General features: G+C 34.4%; 3 protein-coding genes across 4 annotated transcripts; all 3 read right to left on the bottom strand.

The window, feature by feature from the left end:
- Nucleotides 1–2,422: 2,422 nt before the first annotated feature.
- LOC133289312 (probable carboxylesterase 2) lies at nt 2,423–3,793 on the bottom strand. The gene has a single exon (XM_061487227.1). The coding sequence runs from the start codon at nt 3,786–3,788 to the stop codon at nt 2,784–2,786; it is 1,005 nt and encodes a 334-aa protein (XP_061343211.1). The 5' UTR covers nt 3,789–3,793; the 3' UTR covers nt 2,423–2,783.
- A 4,372-nt stretch (nt 3,794–8,165) lies between these two features.
- On the bottom strand, nt 8,166–9,229 carry LOC133289274 (uncharacterized). The gene is made up of 2 exons (XM_061487170.1): nt 9,062–9,229; nt 8,166–8,618 (listed from the first exon to the last, which is right to left on the bottom strand). Exons 1-2 carry the CDS (start codon nt 9,227–9,229, stop codon nt 8,166–8,168), a joined length of 621 nt encoding a protein of 206 aa, XP_061343154.1.
- A 1,760-nt stretch (nt 9,230–10,989) lies between these two features.
- Nucleotides 10,990–14,750, bottom strand: LOC133289305 (uncharacterized). Of its 2 annotated transcripts, none has more exons than XM_061487215.1 (7): nt 14,278–14,750; nt 14,085–14,173; nt 13,858–13,999; nt 12,468–12,563; nt 12,206–12,328; nt 11,679–11,941; nt 10,990–11,483 (listed from the first exon to the last, which is right to left on the bottom strand). In XM_061487215.1, exons 1-7 carry the CDS (start codon nt 14,414–14,416, stop codon nt 11,373–11,375), a joined length of 963 nt encoding a protein of 320 aa, XP_061343199.1. In that variant the 5' UTR covers nt 14,417–14,750; the 3' UTR covers nt 10,990–11,372. The 2 variants fall into 2 exon arrangements, with proteins under 2 accessions (XP_061343199.1, XP_061343200.1); XM_061487216.1 differs by having other exon boundaries at nt 13,858–13,983; nt 14,069–14,173; nt 14,284–14,750.
- Nucleotides 14,751–23,019: the final 8,269 nt, after the last annotated feature.

Below are 23,019 nucleotides of genomic sequence, written 5' to 3'. Positions count from 1 at the left end.
TTAGTCTGTTCATTCATGTAGGCATCCAAACATCAATATATGTTGCATGTACTTGTCTATTCATTAATGTAGGCATCCAAATTTCAGGATTGAAAACGACAAACAAATTTATTAATATGAATTTTTAAGTCTATTAGGATTCATTATTAGGATTAATTATTAAACCTGTTAGGATTAATAATTAATCAAAGAACCAAATTGTGATGGATGAAGTTCAACCGATTGAGTCTATTAGGAACATACTATTATTTATTAATTGTGGTTGCATGTGTTTGTCTGATCATTAATCTTAACCTCCAAATTTCTGCATTGGAAACGACAAACAAATTTATTAATATGATTAATTGGAATGCAACCAAATTGTAGAAACAAAACCACTACTATTTGCGTTGGAAATTATTAAGGCTGATGTCAATTTAGACCCACAATATTGGCAACTTAAAAGTGTCTGTTAGTTTTGGTACGAAGATTAAGTTTAAAAAATATATAAATGGTAATAAAACACATGCAAACTAAAAGTTGAACAAAGTTCTGCACAGCAAAAACGTGTTTACCTTACTTACCCACTATTTATTAATTACAGTTGCCACGATTCATGTATTCAACGACTAATGATGCAAAGTGAATGATTGGTCAATATTTTGTATACCAAAATTCATGTTAAACTAAAAACTTATGGTGTGTATGTACAAAAAAAAAATATAAAAAATCATAACTATATAAAAATAAAAATAAATATTAAATATTAAATATTAAATATTAAATATAGAGAATCATAACCATATAAAAATAAAAATAAATATAACTTTTAGTAATATTATAGTGACCCTAACTAGTTGTTAGAGTGTACTTTCCTTTTTTTAAAATTGTGTTACCATTTTTCGACCAACTTCCACACAAATTCAAAACAAACCCTCACTCAAGCCACACCCACTCATGGCACGGGCACCTAGCACAGCTACAAACCCAACACATCGCAATAGAGGTATTTTTCGGCGGCTTCGTAGGTCACGGCTATCTACAACAACTTGTCGCGTCGCAATAGAGGTACGAACATGAACCGCCGAGAACTAGGGCAAGAATGAGGGCTTTGGAAGAGAATTTGGAAAAAAAACACATAACACGAAATTTGAGAAAAGAAAAAAGAAAGAAAAAAAGAAAGAAAGACTTGATTGGATAGTCGGGTCGGGATGTCGAGTCGAGTCTTTGGGTTTGAAATTAAAAAACACATAACACGAAATTGCCCTTTATCATAATCATACATATGTTTGTCCTTTTCTTCTGGACTTCTTGTGTGAATTAAAATCTGCAACATTTATCAAGCCCTCTTTAAAGAAATGCGTCAAACACTGTATATAGACGAGTCAATTAGGGTAACCAATGACCGGTATATTGGATTTGGCCGAACTATGTATATATATTCGTCATGCTTTTCATTAATTTGCTTAACTAGTCTGGAATTCTCCTTAAGTACCAGTAGTAAACAATCAAGACAACTTTGATGTCAAAGAAAGGCTGCATTATGAAAGACTCGCTTTTATTAATTGTTCTTATTTCCAACATGCCTTGTCTGCTATCCAAATTGTCATAATCTTGGGATGAGTTACATATTAAAAAAAAAAAGTTGTGAAAAAATTTATTCAATTAAATATGAAAAGATTTTTAAACCCCCAGTTGATAAGGTAATAGTGAACTTGACCCAAAAAAAAAAGTAGTCGTGATGGTAACTCAATTTTGGTTCTGCGAACTTGGAGAAAGAATATTGTCTCACGGATTTGGTTCAAGATTTTAACTCTTGGAGTGTTGATTAAAGAAAAATTGATTATTTTTGTTACTATGATTTCGAGAAACTGCTATACATTCAGGAAATGTTTTACACTGTACTGTTATATTTGCATTCCAATTTGAATTCAGAATTATTGAATAGCTGAGTTGATAAGTGAAGTAAGCCATTAGTCCATGACAGCTTGTTCAGATAGTGCTATTATTTTAAAATCTTATGCATAGTATGCTTTGTTACTTTTATGTTTAGCAGAATTTTGAGGCTTTAAATCAACGTGCTGTGGCTGTGGTGTTGGATTCTATTTAGTGTTAAAAGCAAGGTAATATTGATGCTCATCGATTGATTAGTCCACAGATTATGATACTGTGTCAGGAAACACAATAGACAACTTCCAACTTTGGTATCTGAATAAGCCATCTATCCGAGAAAGTATTGTGCAAATTCCATTCTAAAGCAGAGTTTTTGCCCTGTTTTCTGTCTTGTTTGTATTGATTTTGACACTTACTCTTGTCCCCATTTTAGGCTGATTTCTGATCCATGGCTTTAACCAACATTATTACTCCATATCCATCAATTGCAAGAAGAATGAGCTGTAAGAAAATGTGTTGCTTAACCTTCACAAGAAGAAATGGACAGATGGTTTGACAGAGGCACATTCTTAAATTCATGAACAAATGTTCAGGTTAGTTGAGATTCTTTAAGGCGAAATGATGTATAGATCTATCTCACTATGATTATTACGATATATGAATAAAGTAAATTGGGTAGAAAGTTGAAACACGGAAACACGAAGCCCTACATATGAACTCATTTATAGAATATACAATATTGCTAGGCAACAAAGCATATAACGATAATTGGAAACAGGCAAGCAAAACAAGTATTATGGATTTCTAACATGAGATTCAGAGGTCCATTCTGGAGTAGAGGTAATCTATGGCTACTTAACCCTTATTCAATATTATTATGCTTCCACACACACTACTATCATTGTAAAGCTTCAGTGTTCATTAATGAAAGCAGCCATGCGTTGAACCAAGCTCTTGGCTTTATCACAATTTGGGTCGAAGATATGAAAGACGTGATCCTCCCCTTGAGTCTCATAAAACTCAGCCGTTCCTTTCCAACCGCTGTTCACCAATTTTTTATGATAAAGCTTCCCCCTTTCCCTCAATATGTCTCTCTCAGCAACAATAACAAGCACCTTCTTGCAACCCAACCCTTCAAAACCCGGAGCTTCCTCCACAAATGGGTTGATTAGTGGATCATCATTCCCTTTGTCAGAAGGACAAACAAAATCCCACCACTTGTCTACCATTTTCTTCCGCACTGGATCAGTGATCTCCACTCCAATGGGTTCCTTCCCCCAGAAATAAGGATTGACCATGATAAGACCCGGGACCTTGAAATCTTTAGTTAGACCAGATTCCAGAACATGCAACCTTAAGGCCATGTAGTGTCCAATGTTAGCACCAGCACTATCACCTGCCAAGAACACCCTGCCAAAGTCAACTTTGTCCCTGAGCCAGGGTTCATGGTATTCATGATCTTCCGCTTCCGCAGCATGAGATGCAACCCATTGAACCGCAGCCCAAGAATCTTGGAATGCAGCTGGAAGTGGATGCTCTGGTGCTAACCTATAATTGACGGAGAGAGCAACAACGTTAGCCTCTGATACGAGTTTGTTGAGGGAGTTATGGTAGAGGGGATCAGAGACGGAAGAGATGCAAAAGGCCCCACCATGGAAGTAAATAACTAAAGGAAGCTTAGCAGTTTTGGCGGTGAAATTGGGACGGTATAACCTGGCTGTGACACCTGTTTCTGGTGTGATAATGATGTCTTTGGAGACAACATTAGTTTCAGAATCGAAACCCGCAGGAACAACTTGGGTGCCGGCTATTCTCTCAAGGGTCCCGTCCTTGTGGACTCGAAGGTAAGGAGGAACATCGACAGAGATTTCTGGATTGCTTGAATCCATTTGGAACTTGGAAACAGACAAGGACATAGGGAGTGTGGTAAAGAGTATTGATAGGTGAAGGACATTGTTCTATCTGCCAGCTTTTATTAATGAGACTATACCTCATATCATTACAGAAAAATTGCATATATTATTTAAAAAAGTGGTTCTTATATTTATAAAACTATAGACGGCACATTTTTCCCTTCTTGGTCAAGATGAGAGTGCCACCCCGAATATTTTATCTTTCTCTTCTTGTTGGGACATTTATTTCGACTAGGTACGTTGAAAGACTTTTCCCGTCTTAACTTCAAAGTTCAACGAAACAAACTAAATAATATATCACCGACTCCATAGTAGTTTATGAAAGAGTATAAAATGTATTGTGTTGTCTGAAGCAACGAAGTTACACATAAATTTTAAACATACCTTGTGAAAAATTTTATTGTAATAAATATTTAAATTCATACAACCACACTACCATACAAATAACAAAAATAGAGTTGTTATGTGCGTTGAAAGCACCACGTGACAGTAGCCCACTTTTAATATATTGCTCGCTATCTAAGGAAAGATAACCATGTTATTAAAAGCATAACTTAAAATCTACGCTGATGTAGTAAAACCATATGCAGTATTCACCCTAAAAAAAATATTAAGATGGTTTATTATCGAGTTCTGCTAAATGTTTATTGAAATACATCTTTAAAATTTTAAATACTAAATTTTGCAACTTAGAATAGTGATCCATTTTGAAAATAAAATGATGTATTTATCTAAGACAATAAAAGACAACATATTTCTTTATTATTAGTTTTGACAATAGGGCAGGGATGGGAGAGTTTTTCTCTCCCCAACCCGACCCTACTTCGTATCCTTATTAATTAAAATTCGTATTTATATCAAAAAAATATTAAAACCCATACTTGGCGATCTAATTTTGTAATTGTGAATATTTAAATTAACTACATAATAATTAATTACAGTTTTTTTGGGTGAAGAAATTAATTACTATTTTAAAACTAATATATCAACTCATATTAACTAAATAAATGGGTGAAAAAAAAGTTTTAAACTAGTAAAATTAGTTAAAGTTATTGAATTTATCAATGAGAAAGGATTTTAAGTAATCTGACGGTTATAATTTATTGAGAATTAATAATAATTAATAAATGTAATTCAATAAATTATAATCGTTAGATTGACAAAAATCAACTGTTAAAATATAGTTGTAAGAGGTTGTAAACGAAAATCGATTGTAACTATAACATTTCTTTATCAATAACCAAATTAAGGATAATATGTTGGATTAAAGATTAAATTCGGACGAGATACTTTGACTCTCAATCATCATATGTCATAGCGCTGCAGCGAAAATGGTTTTAAACTTGTGGCGTGCAGAGTCACATGAAATAGATATATAAATTGCTTGTAACCAAAAAAAAAAAAGATATATAAATTGCTTTTTGCATGATTGATTAAAAAACAAAATACAACACAACACAAATAAATAATCCAGCTCAATCAAAGTCTGTGCAAGCTTAAAAAAACCCAAAAAGCAAAGAACATGGCATCGAAAATATTAAAGGGGTGTTGAATGATTGTACACATGCATTATTGAAGCCGTGAAAGTTATTAGAATGATTAAGCATGCTTGATTTTGTTTAACGAGCTGAATCGTAGGTCCTTTTTTTCTCTCCTTATTCGCCGGAAGGTAGGCCCATCCTTCATCCATGAGCCCAAATAAAAAAGGTGAACCTTTTGAACTTTGTAACTTTTGACTTTTGTGCTGCTCGTGCATGAAGAAATAATCGACAAAAAATGTTTGATGCATTTTCCAGCATCGTGATTCATGACTCTCGTTATAATCATAATTTGTAACTTCTTAGGCTTACCTAACAACAGAGCATAATAAGCTGTTTGGAACGGCTTATTTTAAGAAAAAAAAATATTTCTCACTATAATTTTTTTAGGATATCTGGTTAAAGAAAATTGATAATTTTTTTTTTTTTAAAAGCTAAAAATTTTAACTTCGAAAAAAAACAAAAGTTAAAAGTTAAATATTTTTTTTCACACACTAAATATTTTTTAAAAAATTTAAATAGCTATAACTTTAGTAAAATGTACTTCTAAAATAAATGAGAACGGTTATACTTACCACCAGGTAAGTTTACTACCATTATCATCAATCTCATCACCGTTAGATTAAAATTAAATCTAACGGTCCATAATTATTCCTTATAATCTTAATTTTCTCTCTCACATTCCCTATTTGTCTTTCTCTCTCTAGGTTTTCATACCCTCTCCCATCCTCTCTTTAATTGTTGTGCGCTTTTGATATCTTAACTCGCTGCACATCGATTTATTCAACAGGTTTCTCTTCTCATTCTCGCTCTTTCTTTCTTAATTGTTTATTTGTTTATTTGATGATATTGTTTTGATTTATATGGTACCCCCAAACTTGCAATCCTGCATCTGTTTGTTCCTGGGTAAGTTCGAGTTCAGGACTGATTCATAATTTTAATGATTGATAATTTTCCTTGGCAGCCATGAGCTTCTTCCTATGCGGGAAACGTGGACGAAGAAAGGAAAACCGTTGTCAGAGTCGTTGGCACGAGGATCAGGGGCGATGAATAATGAATTGTATCATGGCACTAATAATTCATATAAAAAAAATGAATTCATAATACCCTCCCACCAAAATCTTAAACGGATTCATGAAATATGTCAACAAATGAGAACAAATCTTGAATTTCGACATAGCACTGTAAAGATAAAGAAAGGAGGAAACCTAGAGAGAGAGGGGTGGAATTTGAGAGAAAAAATTAGGATTATAAAGGATAATTATGAGCCGTTAGATTTAATTTTAATTTAACGGTGATGAGATTGGTGGTAAAGGTGATAAACTTACCTGGTGGTAAGTATAACCGTCCCCAAAATAAATAAGGCATAAAAATTACTTTTTTAAAAAACTAAATAAACGGGCTCTAACAAAGAATAAAAGAAAGAAAATAAATTAGTATTTATCTACCTAAAAATTAAATTCAACCAATCAACGTTTGCACTGCTCAAATCAAAATAGATTTGCCCGGAGACAGCTAATAGTATTCTTAATTAAAGTGAGATGATTAAAAGAATAGTTCATGTCTAAATTTTTATTGAGTGGATCCTCTCATGTGAAAAAATGATAATGTTATTTGATCACAAACACTCATTGATAATGAGATAAGAAAAAAAAAAGTGTATAATTTTTAAATGAGTAATTGTAATCAAATAACATGATCCGCTCCCAAATTTTTAAAACCGGACACAACTTTTATTGTAGAGCAGCCACACAGTGCTATGACAGGGAGATCTGACAACTACTGACATGTGCTATATGGAATAATTGAAGTTTTCCTTTATTTTGAATATGTATAACATAAAACTATAAGGAGAGATATTTTAACTACCAAAATTTTTTACTATTAACTTACTACCTATCTAATCATCATTAGATTAACATTTTCTCTCCCTCTTCAAATTTTTTTTAATATTCTTGGTGATGTGATGGGTAGTAAGTTAGTAGTAAATATTTTTGGTAGTTAGAATATCCCCACTCAAAAACTGTATATGAACCTTGTGCTTTCCATATTTATAAAAGGTATAATGTTTTTATAATGAGATAGTTTTATTTTTTATATATATAAAAAGGTTTTTTTTTTTTTTTGCAGTTATTGTATACAAGTTATCTGCAGAAACTCCAATACGACGTCATTATGAGGCAGAAATCATGGTATTTTTGTAATTTTAATTTAATTCAGCATTATTATAATTTTTATAATTATAATTTTTAATGTTTGAATTTCAAAACGATGTCATTTTGAAAGTAAATGCAGATAACTTATCTGCAGTGACTAGTGACTGCAGAAATATTTTTCTGATATAAAAATATGTGGAACATATAAAAATATACGAGAAGAAAAGAGGAAAAAAACATAAATCCTACGTACTTTTTATGTGTGTAAAAAAATATCAATCCGATTTATAAAACCTCAACTGTTATGGCTATTACATCTCCTTAAAAAAGAAAGATAAATAAGTAACGGACAAAGATATGGGTTTAATATTTTTGTTTTAGTGCAGAAAATCTTTTTTTTACTATACTCATATAAAAATTTGAGAATCCAAAATAAAAAGAAGAAGAAAAAGAAATTATTACTGCCCACTCACTTCTTAACTTTTAGGTAGTGACATTTTCACGGTTGTATTTATCTCATTTAATTTAATATGAGATAAATTAAATTTTTACACACACATACAAAGATGAGTTTCATCTTTTTTTTTTTTTTTCTCTTCAATTATTTGTTGGTCCTTTTGTAATTTTATTTGTGACGTAAGATAACTCATCTCCAATTACATAATAAAAACATTTTCCAAATATATTCAGCGTATTTGAGTACTTCTTTGAATTTGACGCGACAACCATGACTCAGAAGGTGGCTTAGGCAGTGGTGGAAGTAACACAGCTCTGCGGCAGAGACCAAAAGGCCATCCCTCGCAATTACAAAACTCCTGAACTACTGAACGCCTCCAATATTTTGACATGCCAAGTTCGTTCAAGCTTGAACAACGTGAAAGGTTTGTCTTCACAGAATAAAATGCTTCCTCGTGACTTAGAGAACTCGAACAACATGAGAGACTACTTTTAACAGAGAAATATTCTTCTCTCTCGTCTTGTTCTTGATCACCCTCCACCCTTTCTTGTGTTGCCATTGTTTGAGTCACATACAATTCTTTTGTTGCAGGAGAGTATACCCAGGAAAAACTATGTCTCAAGACGCTTGGCTTGTGCTTCTGATTTTCCATGGCTTGGCTTATAACTGCTGAAATAAACACCTGAACAAGTATTGAAATTATAGAAAAATTCATATATAAATGGGAAAAAAATAATTGTATAAAATATATATATAGTATATTGATACAAAAAAGAAAAACCACTAGTTTCCAACTTTCCATTTATATTAAACCGTATATCCTGAAATACGGAACTAAATATAAAATATAAGGAAATAGGAAAATTGAGCCTTATTATTTAAAGATGTAATTTTAATATTATAGGATATCTTCCGGATATTATATTATTATTTTTATTTTTTTTTAACATAATTCAATCTGAAAATTATACAATATCTCGTAATTATATCCTAATTTATAGCTAAATTCAAAGAGAGGAAAACAACAATCGTAATGACATTGAAAATCTAAGATGGAAGTCACATGGACTAAAAAGGAAAGAGATTTTTAGAACAGTTTAAGATTGAGTAGTGAGGTAAATGTACTTCCTGTTCCTCGTCAAAATCGCTCATTGGGTACTCCTCCTCAAGGGTAGCAGTTGAAAGCCGTCCACCAAAAGTTTGGCAATGGGAAAATAGTTCCTTAAGAGTTGCTACAATGCATTTGCATCTCTTAGGATGCTTTGGTGGCTCTTCGTGGTAGAAAACACCCATGGTGGAAATTTGTTCATCAATTTGTCGGATAGGAATATATATTTATGGAACTACCAATACCTCTGTGCATACGCACTAGTGTTGATGTTCAAATTGACCTGTTTGATTGATAGTGGCCCTTCAGCATACTGAGAATACTAAAGCTTTCTGTGTTCTTCTAGTTCTTTAAAGACAAGTTAAAACGGCCTTGAGACATTTTAACTAATGGCAACAATATTCAATTTAGGACTAGAATGTTTGTTTGACAGCCATAAGTAGTTTGGTTGAGAAATTGTTTTGTGTTCTTGGAATAATGCATCGGGTCAATAAGAGCATGACAAGTGACGTGACATCTATGTTTTTGGATGTATTATGCCTGTAGTACACATAAGAATGTCTCCATCCGTAACCTTCAACGATTTGTTTAAGTTAGTGTGCTTAGTCAGAGTGACACTTTAAGTTAAAGCCATGGTTAACATGACGTGCCACCGAATAAATAATGCTATTTGATAAATTTGCTTGGATTGGTTATCCTCCAATTGAAGTTATATCGAGAAAAAAACATTGAAAGAGACTAGAGCGTCGGGACATGACAGGCTAAATGATCCCCTATGGTATGTCTTAAAGTTGACTCACATGGCATGAAGGATTAATGTTAGTAAAAAAAGGAAACCTTTTGTCAAGAATTTGATTCATCGTATTGCGCAAACAACTAATCTTAAGGAACAGATTCACGTGCAAGTATTCATATTCTTCTACATTTCTCTTGTACAAATTAACCCCTCTCTTTAATTGCCGGCTTCATTTCATGAGTTTTTGGGCAAGAAGTCTTCAATATAGCATATCTTAGGAGTAGCAGAGACGTGAGATATATTGAAGTTCAGTATTTTCAGATAATTATATTGAACTAGTGTCTGCACCCAAACTGTGGTGCTTTTATCGGGTACGAGACTAGGCGAGGAACAAGATGTTAGTTTAGAACAGCATTTAGTGGGGGTTTTTTTTTTTTTGATAAAGGACAGCATTTAGTTAAACGGTTCATTCACTTAAAAAAGATTGTTAAACGCTAAGCCTATTTAGGGCTCGTTTGGTGAACAGGTTAGGATAAGAGTAAGATATGATATGGGACTGATAAGGGTAAGATATGATATGAGACTAATAAGGATAGGATATGATATGAGATTGATAAGCCTATAACAAATTAAAGGTTCTAAATTCCAAAGCAAAATAATCAAATTTAAGCTTATAAATAGATTAAACATGCGCTTTAGTAAATGATATGAAATTATGTTTAGGATTTTCAGTTTTAAAAAAAATTTAAGAATTTTTTATTTTGTGTTTTTAAGTTTTAACGATTATTGTGTAATTATTGTTGAAAAATAAAATAATCGGGCCAGCTCACATGTTAAGCAATATGCCCCATTTAACCCAAGATGGGCTAAAATTACGAAAGTTCAAACGGGTCAACATTTCCCCAACCCACCCCTAATTCTTTTTTACAGCCCAAACGACAAGGGTGCAATCCTTTTTCTTTCTTCTTCTTCTTCTTCTTCTTCTCCTTTTTTTAACTAACAATCCTTTTTCTTAGTTACCTATTCTGCTTGATAATTTTTAATCTTGGGAAGTGGAAAATCTTGGGGATAGAGTAGACAAAACAAACTGGGTTTATATAACTCCTAGGTATAGGTGACATATGTATACATTTATAACACACATGTAAATGTAAGTACGATTATAATGGATAAAAGGAATGCAGGGCGGACAGAGAAGATTGATGCTCATCATCAACTTCAAGAACAAGAATTATATTATGAGTAGGATTCTAAGTCCCACAGATACAATGAATTATGTATCAAATAGCTTACAACAAAACATTCTCATCAGTTAAAAGTACCTTTCGTGTTAGACCAACCTTGGTGGAAAATCCTTGGCGACGAGATGGTGAGCCTGTCAAAAACCGTATTTTGACCAAAACCAAGTCATAAATGACCATTGGAGAAAATTCTTTGCTCCCCAGTTCATTTCTTTTACACAAAAAACAAGTTGAAGAACAGAAGTATAATCGACGATCAAGACAAAGGCTTTGCCTGAGCTAGCTTTCGCTCTTGTAGCCTACGAGGTAGCCCTGGTTGATTATGTTACCTTTGATGTTTGGTTATTTGACTCATGAACTAACAACTCCAGAGACCCATGGAACAATCACTGGTGCAGATGGGTGTGAATTTCGATATGATTCAGAATACCTATCCTTAAAATTTATTCGAGGTTTCTCAGCCTAGGTTCAGAAAATCAATTAGAGTATATTAGCCAAACAGAAGGAGAAATACATGATCAAGAGGGAAAATTTCAAACCAGTCGACAGATGAAAAATCAAGAATTTTTCAGATCTCAGATAGAATAAAAGTATCAAAAGTAATTATGCAAATACATAGGAAAGAGGCAAACTAGATAATTATTGAGTAGAACTTACATATTTCAGCCAGCATTCTTGATGTTTGTGCTGATAGATATCTGGAGAATGACACCCAAACTCAGATGGGCAATAAACCCAAATATTGCATTTCTTTTCACCTTCCTTGGCATGTCTCGCATGGTCCACGCAAGCCTGACAGCAATCAGCTGCACTATCTTTGTGGTGGGTAAGACCCCATCTTACTGCAGCACCATCATAATCCGTGTGAAGTTCAGCATGGCACTCAGGTGAAAGGGGTCTGCCAGGAAGAACCTCCTCCTCTGGGGAAAATGTATACTTGGTAAATACAAAGAATAAATTTCTGCAAGAATATATATATATATATATATATATATATATATATATGCATACTAATTCCAGATTCTATCAACAATGTATGCATGTTGACTGATTCCAGGAAATCACTAAAGCCATGAATTTTCTACTAACATACATTGCAGACCAGGCATAACAGGGGGAGTCTACAACAGGAAGATGGAAGGAAGAAAAAAAAACAACATTTTGACTGAAGAAACTGATAGTACCAAACTCCTCTTCTCCCTCAGGTTTATCATCATGAACTTCATTAGCAACTTGATCAGATATCCAAAGGCCAACCTCTTCACAAAGCACAACCCAATCAGACTCCAAAGCTCTTACTAGCATACCTATGAAGTTGAAGTAAACATAGGTACAAGGTGTCAGATTTTTAGAAGCATCCATTACTAGTTTGCAAAGAGCATAATCTTAAAGCATCGCACAATAAACTCAACAGTCACGGACACAGCAGAAAATCAACGTTCATACCAGCCTCTTCATGAGGGATGATTGAGTTGGAAGTTCCATTCACAAGAGCCAACTTGACCTCTTTCAGTTTTTCCTTGCGCCAACTTTCAACTGCTTCTGCATAGTGAAAATGTAATATCACCAAAAGAAGCAAGAATGAGTCGATGTTAAGTTAGCAATAAAATTTCTTCCAAATTATTTGAACTTATCATTTAAATAACACCAACAAATTTAGTGTCTAAAATAGCATAGCTTATAGTAATTCATAAACCAAGGAGGACTAGACTCCCCATTCTCAAGATGAACCTTTTCAAGCACCACAGGACCTCAGATCCCACACATGGCTAAGCCTTTCAAGATTTCTTTCGGGGGGGGGGGGGGGGGGGTAGAAGTAAATCAATACACCCAATGTATTCAAGACACTTTCTGCTGTTGATTTGCAGCCCAAAAAACTGTAAGTTCCCTTTACATTTTAACAGCAGATCACATAAACTTGTGGTCTCTGCCTCTGCACAGTAATCTCTTTTACTTTTGTTTCATCACATATTTCAGGATAACAAATGACATATTTCAAAATAGAATTAAGTAATGTGATGTAATATGGTCAAAGATTTTCCCAATCAAATACACACAAATGTTAAGTAATTGAATCGGTCAATCATCAGTCTAAATAATTTAGTGCCCAGAATATATAAAAAATCAAACTATCTTCACTAATTTTGTCTTTCAACAAATCAAATAATACACCATAAGCATTTCAGACTTTCAACCTGAGGGACTGAAAACTCACTCAATGTCTGCACTCCTTACTAAATATAATGAGCTGCTAAGTTACATTTCTGAGTTACATACACAAATTCAATGAGCTAAAACGAAATTTGACCTTTTCATGTTCCTTACTTCCTTGTTGTATCTAAAGTTAGGGTACAATCTGACATTCTCACTGATTACCATAACGAACACTTGTAATTAAGCAGAGGACTTATTTTTATTGCAAAAGTGAGATGTGTCAGATGGTCTGATCTAGGTTAATAGGACAAAACACCAAGAACTTAAATGCAATTCCTTATTTATCATCCAACCCTCAACCAGGAAAAAAGGTGAGATACAGCTATAAGACCAGCGTGTTGGTGCAATTTTCTAATAGTAATGCGGGGAGTATATCACACTTGCAATCTGCTCCAAAAGCTATAAATGTTAGTAAGGAGGCTCACACAGAATTTTTATTACTGAAAAACCAAATGCGAGAGTTGTAATGAGAAACTGCCAGGACCAGGAGGCAGCAAGAATAACAATGCAAATCATATCTTATGCATTCAATTTAGCTGTAATCCACAAGATACTTAATAAAGTTTAAAGAATGAATCATAGATTATTTTCTTATCAGCAAAATTTACAAGCACACACTCACCTCGTTCCTTAGCATTATCTGTGCTACTGGAATTCAAGCCCCTTAGTCTCTGCAAGATCTCATCAATTATTTTCTGTTTCAAATGCTGAGGCAACTCAACCGCCACGTTATCTCTCGAAAACTCCCCTTCTAAAGCATTCACCTGTTTTGAACAACGGTTTCATAACATCAACTCGAGGTTGGTAAGTGATTAGTGGAGGCAGTTATAAACGTTTCATAGTTCTTACCCATTTAATTAACTCTACCGGTTTATATGCATTGCGGATTTGGATTGATTCTTCCATTTTCTTAATCTGATCTGGCTTATACAAGACAACTTGAAAACACGAAAGAAACAAACCCAAATCAATACGGTAAACGGTTTAATCATAAAACTTCGATCTGAAAAAACCCTATTAATACCAGATTGATGTTACTTACCGTTACGGGAGACGTTACCAGAGTAGATATAAAGAGAACCATAGAGAGAGCGAAGAACGTAGAGAGCAACGGCAATGTTGACAAAGCAAACTAAGAGAGTGGTTTTCTTGTAGGAACAAACCCACTTCCCTCTCGCCATGTCTCTCTCACTCTCCTCATCCCACCATTTCTGCGAAAACTGAAAAAGCCAGCTCCCACTTTAAATATTTGTAATCTGAGATCGATGAATCGAAGCAACCACAAAATTCACTTGTGTTTGAGTAACAAACTTGCACCACCAATTTGTGATTAGCTTTTGTTATTCCACAACGACGATTGATTTTTTTTCTTTTTGGCTCTGCAATTTTCGGCTCTAATCAGTGCCCTAAACGAGATATCGAAGTCATCGAACCCGATTTGGTTCTATCGTACGCTTTTTGTCTGAGCCGGTGGGTGGGGTGGGAATCTGACGGAACACCTAATCATTTCGGTGGTTCCACGATTATTGATGGTTGTCATGCTAAACTGCGCTTGCCACTTATGTCTACTGTGCGCCCGATTTTCAAATTAAAAAACTTTTTTTTTTCTTGGTTTTATTTCCTAATTAGTAATTATATTTTCTTGCCTTTTTCACTACCTATGAATCTTTTTGTCTTGCTAAAATTTATGAATCTGTTCTTCTACATATTTTCTTCTTCTTTTTTCTTCCATTATCAATCGTGTGATTATAGTTTATTATTAAAGTCCAATTAGGAAATAATTGTTTATTACAAGTTATGGGCTGCCTTGCCCAACCCGCAACCTTGCATTAGAAGATTGAATAAGGCCGACAAAATACTTTCCTTAAAAATATTATGTTTAATTTGTATGATCTGTCCCATTTTTATAGTAGCACTTTGTTCTATGATTTTTTTCCCCATTTAATTGAAAACATGAGAATAAGTGGATATTGACAAAAGGGAAAAATAACATAAAAAGTGGACATGGTCTGAATTGCTATTACCGTAATTCGTAACTCCATTATACGCTACTGTAGTTTTTTTTTTTTTTAGTTACTGTAATTTTTTTTTATTTTGTTTGACGTGAGAACATGTGCTGATTGTCTAAATCATGATATAAAGTAATGTCGTGGGTTTGCTAATTTTAATGTTTGACTGCACCTGTCTAAAATATGTGGAAAAAATGAGTAAGTGCATATAATTACGGTCGTTCACTTCCACTTTATTTTTTTTTGTATTCAGTAACTTGGTTATAAGTTTATGATTAAATGGTTACTTTAATTTTGTTGTGAAGTAAACGATGGAGATAATATAAAAAAATTAATTTAATTTATCATAAAGTTAATAAAATGGTATTTTATTATATAATAATTTGTTTATAAATTATTTTTTCAGAAAAAAAATACCAGTGTAAGACAAATGATACTATATGATAATATTAGATTCCAATTTAAATTGTAAGCTGACGTTTTATTGTGAAGTTATTTCTTTTCAAGATGAAAAAATTTGAACAGAATAACAATAGAAAGAATGAAAAAGGAAAGCCCAAAAGAAAAAACAACTATACCCAGTTCAGAGGGGGCAACAAAAAGCAACCTTGCACTAGCTAGCTTGGTTAGGAGACGCTCTCTACCTAGTGATAACTGCCTGGGGACCATCAAAGATAAGAGTGGTGATGGCCTGAATTGCTGATAGGCAATCACTCTCTACTAGTGGTGATGGCTTGAATTGCTGATAGGAAATCGCTCTTTACCTGTAAGAATTGGACATTCCTCTCCCAAGTTACCTGAGTACCTCTTTGAATACTAATTGCTTGTGGGGGACCATAAAAAATAGGAGTGGTGATGGCCTTAATTGCCGATAGGCAGTCGCTCTTCACCTCCAAAAATTGGACATTCCTCTCCCAAGCTACCTGAACACTTGTTGGACATTCCTCTCCCAAGTTACCTGAACACCTGTTTGAATGCTGGTTACTAACTGCCTATAGGGACCATCAAAGATAGGAATGGTGATGGCTTGAATTGCCGATAGGCTCGCTGTTCACCTGCAAAAATCCAAAGTTCTTCAGTAAGAAGGGAACAAATCCCAATTTTATACATGAAACCAGTAATCCAAATCCCACTAGCATCCCTGATAAGGCCACCCCAAGTTGCAGATAAAGAATTTAACTCACAAAAGCATCAACATTAAGTTTCACATATCCTTGAGGAGGGGGAGCCCATCTCACTCTCTAAATAGCAGGGGAGTTAATGTGCTCTTGAACTTGGAAATTCATACTCACTTTGATAACTCTAGCATAAGACGAGATTAAAAGAATGGGATTGTCAGGCCTGGTAAATGGGGATCATGTATATTATTGTTGCGTCATCGTCATTGCATCATCGCCAGATGAACCAGGAGGTAATGATAAAGATTTCTCTCTAGTTCAGGGCTTGACGATGGGCCCATCCTTTAAGCGGATTTTGGCTAATCCAGTCTTCTATAGGCATATAAAAAAAATCCAATGGGATATTGCCAGCAAACCATGCCTTCCAAATAGGGGCAACCCTCTTCCAATCTCTGAGAACATGGGAAATGCTTTCAACTTTGTTACAACAAGTGTGACAAAAGGGAGAGCCTCTCCATTTCAATGTGAGTTCATTAGTTAGGATGCGTCCATGGTACAAAATCCATAAAAATGTGTGAATCCTTTAGGGGCCTCTCTAATTCCAATCAGATTCCATAAAGGATCAGAAGCAATTGAATCAAAATTCATAAGACTACTATAAGTTGTCCTAACCACACTTTTCTGACCCACCTTATTTCTCCACACCAATCTATCATCACCCCTCTCAGGAGAAGGGGGAAGAATGACACCTATAGTGTGAACCACTTGTTGGAATTTATATATATATATATATAAATTGTATAGACAATCTATTGGTTATGAATAAGAAGTTTGGTAGTGAAAAAGGTGTGCCTTTTCGTCGACAAACAGATGTATCTTTTCATCCTAAAGGATGTGTTGTTTCATCCTAACGGACATGTTGTTTCATCCTTGAATGGGTGTCTTTTCGTGTCGAACGAATGTGTTTTTTCGTGTCCAACAGATGTGTTGTTTCGTCGTCGAATAGGTGCCTTTTGGAACGTGACTTTACGTTGTCTATAAATAGACACTGACACCTTCAGAAAATGGATCCAATTTTTCTGCACTGAAACTCTGCCGAAATTTTTCTCCTTCCGGTTTTGCATGTTCCTTTTCATACTCCGGTGTAGTTTCCTCTGGCATTTTGTTGTGTTCGTTTGGGCTGTTGATTGGTAGTGCCACCATTCTTCAGACGAAATCTGTTCTATCCTGGGAGACAAGTGTCCATCAACCTTTGGCATCAGTGAGGGGGCAAATTGTCTTAAGGAGACACGTTCTGTGGGCTCGGATTTTATCCTTCTGATTTTGCATATCTGATTCATCATTCTGTCTTTCTCTAATACCTGACAAGTAAGTCTGTTTTTAATTGTTTATAATTGCACAGTGATAATTCTGATCATCTACCTCCTCCTCTGCTTTATACATGGGTTCAAACCTCTTAGTGATTTAACATCACCCACTGTCTTCTATAACAATCTTAAGACAATTTGGTGTTTTGAACCTGTGATCAGTATATTTTATATTTCAACTTTAATATACTGTTTATATTTATTGTGTTATTAAAAGATTAATTTTTGTGATCAATCAGAATTTCTGTTTGATGTAACAGAAATGGAATTTTCTAATCTGTGTTTAATATTTTGATTTGTGAACACTCAAATGATAGAGTTTCTATTTTGATATTTTTAACTTACGAAATTTGAAAATAATTTTATCCACAAATGTTGTTTTCGTAAGATTAATCTGGTGCATTCATGATTCTGATTGATCATGAAATATTGTATTTTTACTCATGAAAGTCTTATACATTTGAATAATATATAAAGACAACTTTTTGATAATCGTGCCAACATATTGTCAAAAAGTTCACTCACTGTTATGGTCTTACGAATGAATTTGATTTAATATTATGCATTGTGTCTCGAGAATCGTGCATTCCATTTTGTTTTGATCAAGTGTTGTTATCATAATATCATGTTGTGATATTGAATTTGAGTTATGTCAATATCGCCTCGATAATCGTGATTTCACATAAGTTTTATTTCTGATTTGTGATTTTGCCTACATTATGCGTTTTGTTCATCTGTGAGGTAGTTATTGATTGCTTGATGTGTTTGATGATCCTTCGTTGAAGTTGCGTTTAACCGCTGTGTGTGGAAAATATTTTTAAAAAAAAAAGGATACAAATTGTTCATACTGAATAAGTAGATATATCGATTGAAGAAAATGACGGCTTCCTGGTTTCTTGAATTGTTAAAGAATAATTCATGTAAACATATTGGAACTGTTGAAAAAATAAAGGGGAATATATTAATCAATTTTAAATTGGTGGTTATTATGAAGAGAAAAAAAAAATTGTTCAAAGCAACTGTCCTTTCAACATATGGAAAAAGAGAGGATGCCGTGGATGGATATATATGGTTATAGTGTTTTATGATGCGTTCTCTGTTATATATTTTAATATCCAGTTATATGGAAAAATGAGACGTGTGCAGTAAGTGGTAATCCATTATGTGCATTTTTCTTCAAGAAGCACGTGTGCAGTAAATCAGTTCATTGGCTTTCTTTGTGATTCAAGTAATCTCAAATCCGAATGTATGTTTGTAATATTCTTGTTACAAATATTGATAATCGACTCTTGAAATGAATGCCATAATCGGAAAATATTTTTTATATTTATTGTCGGGCTTTTATTTGTAATGTTCGGTGTGGGGAGATTTTTGGCATGAACAGAGGTCTTACCTCATCAAATTCCGTATGCAAATGCCATGACCAGCAAGAAAGCTTCACTGTGATCTCCTTTTGGGTTTATTTTTGTGTAAATTAAATCATAAATTAAATCGGATTTGATTTCCATTTGCATAACAGAAATGACAAGTATGATAAATGAGAAATATTTATGACATGAATATTTTGTTATATTTATTATTATGTGTGAAATGTCATGCTTTTATAGGCATTCAATTGTATACGGTACACTTCATAGATTTGATGGTATATGATTGTGTTTGATATCCATTAACTCGTGATTTATAAATGTGAAAGTTTGACTTTATGATTTAGGCAAGTGATAACTCTTGCTTAAAAATGCACTATGTGCTTTGATCGATATAAAAGCCTTATATCTAGTGAAATATTTGATACTATGTGAACTCAAAAAGCTATCTTAGTGATGGCATGATCAAGGTCAATGGATGACTTTGAATATTGTAAATGACATGATGATTGTGTATCATTTTAGGGTTAAATTGGAATTTATTATTTGATATATGTGTTATAGTCGAATAATGTTAAATTGAAAGGTTAAGGTATTAAGGAGCGATCGAGGGGGAGATTATGATGTCCCTTTGAGGAATTTTGTTTATAGTTTGAAATTTTACACCAAACGATGGCTCCTTATGCTCCACGATCCAATGGGATTGTTGAGAGGAATGATGTCCTCTTTGAGGAATTTTGTTTAGAGTTTGGTACTATGTATCAAAGGATTGCTCCTTATGGTGTTGCAATTTAATGTGATTGCGTATAAAGAACCAGACATTAAATAAAATGATGTTGTTGATGTCTGGTTTGTAGGGCAAAGTCATTTAATGACAAATTATATAATCAGTAAAGTACCCCATAAGAAAATTAAGAATATCCCCTATGAAATATGGAAAGGTAGGGAGCCTACCTTGAATTATCTTTAAGTGTGGGGGTGTTTGACAAAGAGCATACCATACGACGTATGGAAAGGAAAGAAGCCATCCCTGAAATACTTTAGAGTGTGGGGGTGCTTGGCTAAGGTTGCGGTTCCTAAACCCAAAAGGTTGAAAATCGGACCTAAAACCGTGGATTGTGTATTCATCGGTTATGCACTTAATAGTAGTGCTTATCGGTTTCTAGTGTATAAATCTGATGTCTCAGATATACATGCTAATACGGTTATTGAGTCAAAGGAAGTTACTTTCTTTGAAGACGTATTTCCGTATAAGAGGATACCTGAATCAAGTGGTAATAATGATGATCAGGTTGTAATACCTCAGGATGCAACAACTGATACTGATCATGTAGAGGATGTAGAAGATGAACCTAGACGTAGCAAGAGGCAAAGGACCGCCACATCCTTTGGACCTGATTTTATGACATATCTATTAGAAAATGAGCCTCAGACGTATAAGGAAGCTATAACGTCCCCGTAAGGACCATTCTGGGAAGAAGCTATCAATAGTGAGATAGAATCTATCTTGTCCAACCACACTTGGGAATTGGTAAATCTTCCTCCTGGCAATAAGCCTTTAGGAAGTAAGTGGGTTTTCAAAAGGAAAATGAAAGAGAATGGCACTATTGATAAATATAAAGCAAGGCTTGTGGTAAAAGGTTACAGGCAACGTGAAGGTCTCGATTATTTCGATACTTATTCACCGGTTACAAGGATCACATCCATTAGGATGTTGATCGCGGTAGCTGCATTGAATGGATTACAAATACATCAAATGGATGTTAAGACCGCCTTCTTAAACGGCGACCTGGAAGAAGAGATATATTTAGAACAACCTGAAGGTTTTATTGTTCCAGGACAAGAACGGAAAGTTTGTCGCTTAATAAAATCCCTTTACGGGTTAAAGCAAGCTCCAAAACAATGGCATGAGAAATTTGACAAAGTTATGTTGTCAAATGGATTTCAAATTAATGAATGTGACAAATGTGTTTATGTTTGAAATACTGAAAAAGGTTTTGCCATTGTCTGTCTTTATGTAGACGACATGTTGATCATGGGTAGTAATAATCAAATGATTGATGCTACTAAACAATTACTTAAAAGTAAGTTTGATATGAAAGATATAGGGATAGCAGACGTTATCCTAGGTATTAAAATCCATAGAACATCTACAGGGTTGGTCTTATCACAGGCTCACTATATAGCTAAGGTTCTTGAGAAATTCAAGAGTTTGAATATAACTCCTGTGAGGAACCCTGTAGATTCTAATTTGAGTTTATTAAAGAACACTGGTAAAGCTACAACACAAAAGCTATATGCTCAAGTGTTGGGAAGCCTTATGTATGTTATGAACTGCATCAGACCTGATATTGCTTATGCAGTAAGTTTGTTAAGTCGCTTTACCAGTAATCCAAATGAGAATCATTGGAAAGCTATGGTAAGAGTTTTGGGATACTTGAAGTATACTCAGAATTATGCTTTGCATTACGAGAAATACCCCGCGGTTATAGAAGGGTATTGTGATGCAAATTGGATCACCGGCTCTAACGACACTAGATCCACAAGTGGATATGTGTTCACCCTTGGTGGAGGTACTGTGTCTTGGAAATCGTCCAAGCAAACCTGCATTGCAAGGTCAACCATGGAAGCAGAATTTATTGCTTTAGATAAGGCCGGTGAAGAAGCCGAATGGCTTCGTAATTTTATTGAGGATGTTCCTAATTGGCCAAGACCGGTACCATCTGTATGCATACATTGTGATAGCCAAGCAGCTATTGGAAGGGCCAAGAACGTCATGTATAACGGTAAGTCTAGACACATACGTCGTAGACTGATATCGTAAGACAACTACTCTCGAATGGAATCATTTCGATTGACTATGTTAAGTCTAAGGAAAACATAGCGGATCCGTTAACCAAAGGGATTCCTATAGAGTTGGTTGAAAATTTGTCGAAAGGAATGAGTTTAAGGCCTATCAATTGTTGAACATTGCGGTAACTCTACCTAGAAGAGTGGAGATCCCATGAACTAGGTTCAAAGAGACAGCTAAGTGATGGTCGACTGTTTAAACACTGTGGAGTTTTTAAACTCATACTCATTCCTAAGACAAGACAATGTATTTATGAGGGTAAGCACTTAGGCTTTTAATGATTTCTTAATTTGTTGTGTTCAGAAGATGTATAAGTGAGTTACATCACAAGAAATCACCTATGTGAGTGTGAAGTGAGGGCCGCTTCTATGAGAATTTTTCAAAGGCCGATTCTCTAAAACACTCGCAGAACCAGGCAAGTGTCTCACGGCCAAAATGGGCGCAACAAAGGACCAACAATGCTAGAGAAGCAATTGTGTGACTCCTATTGTCTAGGTATACACTAAAGGTTGACGGTTCAAGTCGACCTAGACCACCGATTGACCGAGTATATCCGATAGGTTTCCACTAGAGAAGGTTCAAAGGTAACTCAACCTATCTCGATGCAGTTGTTTCTCGTTGAGGAAATTACACTTTGCATTTATACTCTTGTGCATTTTTTGTCACGATGATTTGACTTCTTATCCATGTGGGGGATTGTTGGAATTTATATATATATATAAAAATTGTATAGACAATCTATTGGTTATGAATAAGAAGTTTGGTAGTGAAAAAGGTGTGCCTTTTCGTCGACAAACAGATGTATCTTTTCATCCTAAAGGATGTGTTGTTTCATCCTAACGGACATATTGTTTCATCCTAACGGACATGTTGTTTCATCCTAACGGACATGTTGTTTCATCCTTGAATGGGTGTCTTTTCGTGTTGAACGAATTTGTCTTTTCGTGTCGAACGAATGTGTCTTTTCGTGTCCAACGAATGTGTTGTTTCGTCGTCGAATAGGTGCCTTTTGGAACGTGACTTTACGTTGTCTATAAATAGACACTGACACCTTCAGAAAATGGATCCAATT

Source organism: Gastrolobium bilobum, unplaced genomic scaffold (assembly GCF_033153095.1).
Source record: "Gastrolobium bilobum isolate Gb01-03AN ecotype WA unplaced genomic scaffold, APGP_CSIRO_Gbil_v1 utg9887, whole genome shotgun sequence".
Taxonomy (NCBI): Eukaryota; Viridiplantae; Streptophyta; class Magnoliopsida; order Fabales; family Fabaceae; genus Gastrolobium; species Gastrolobium bilobum.
Note: the sequence above shows the minus strand (reverse complement) of the source record. Positions and strands in the feature narration are given on the sequence as shown.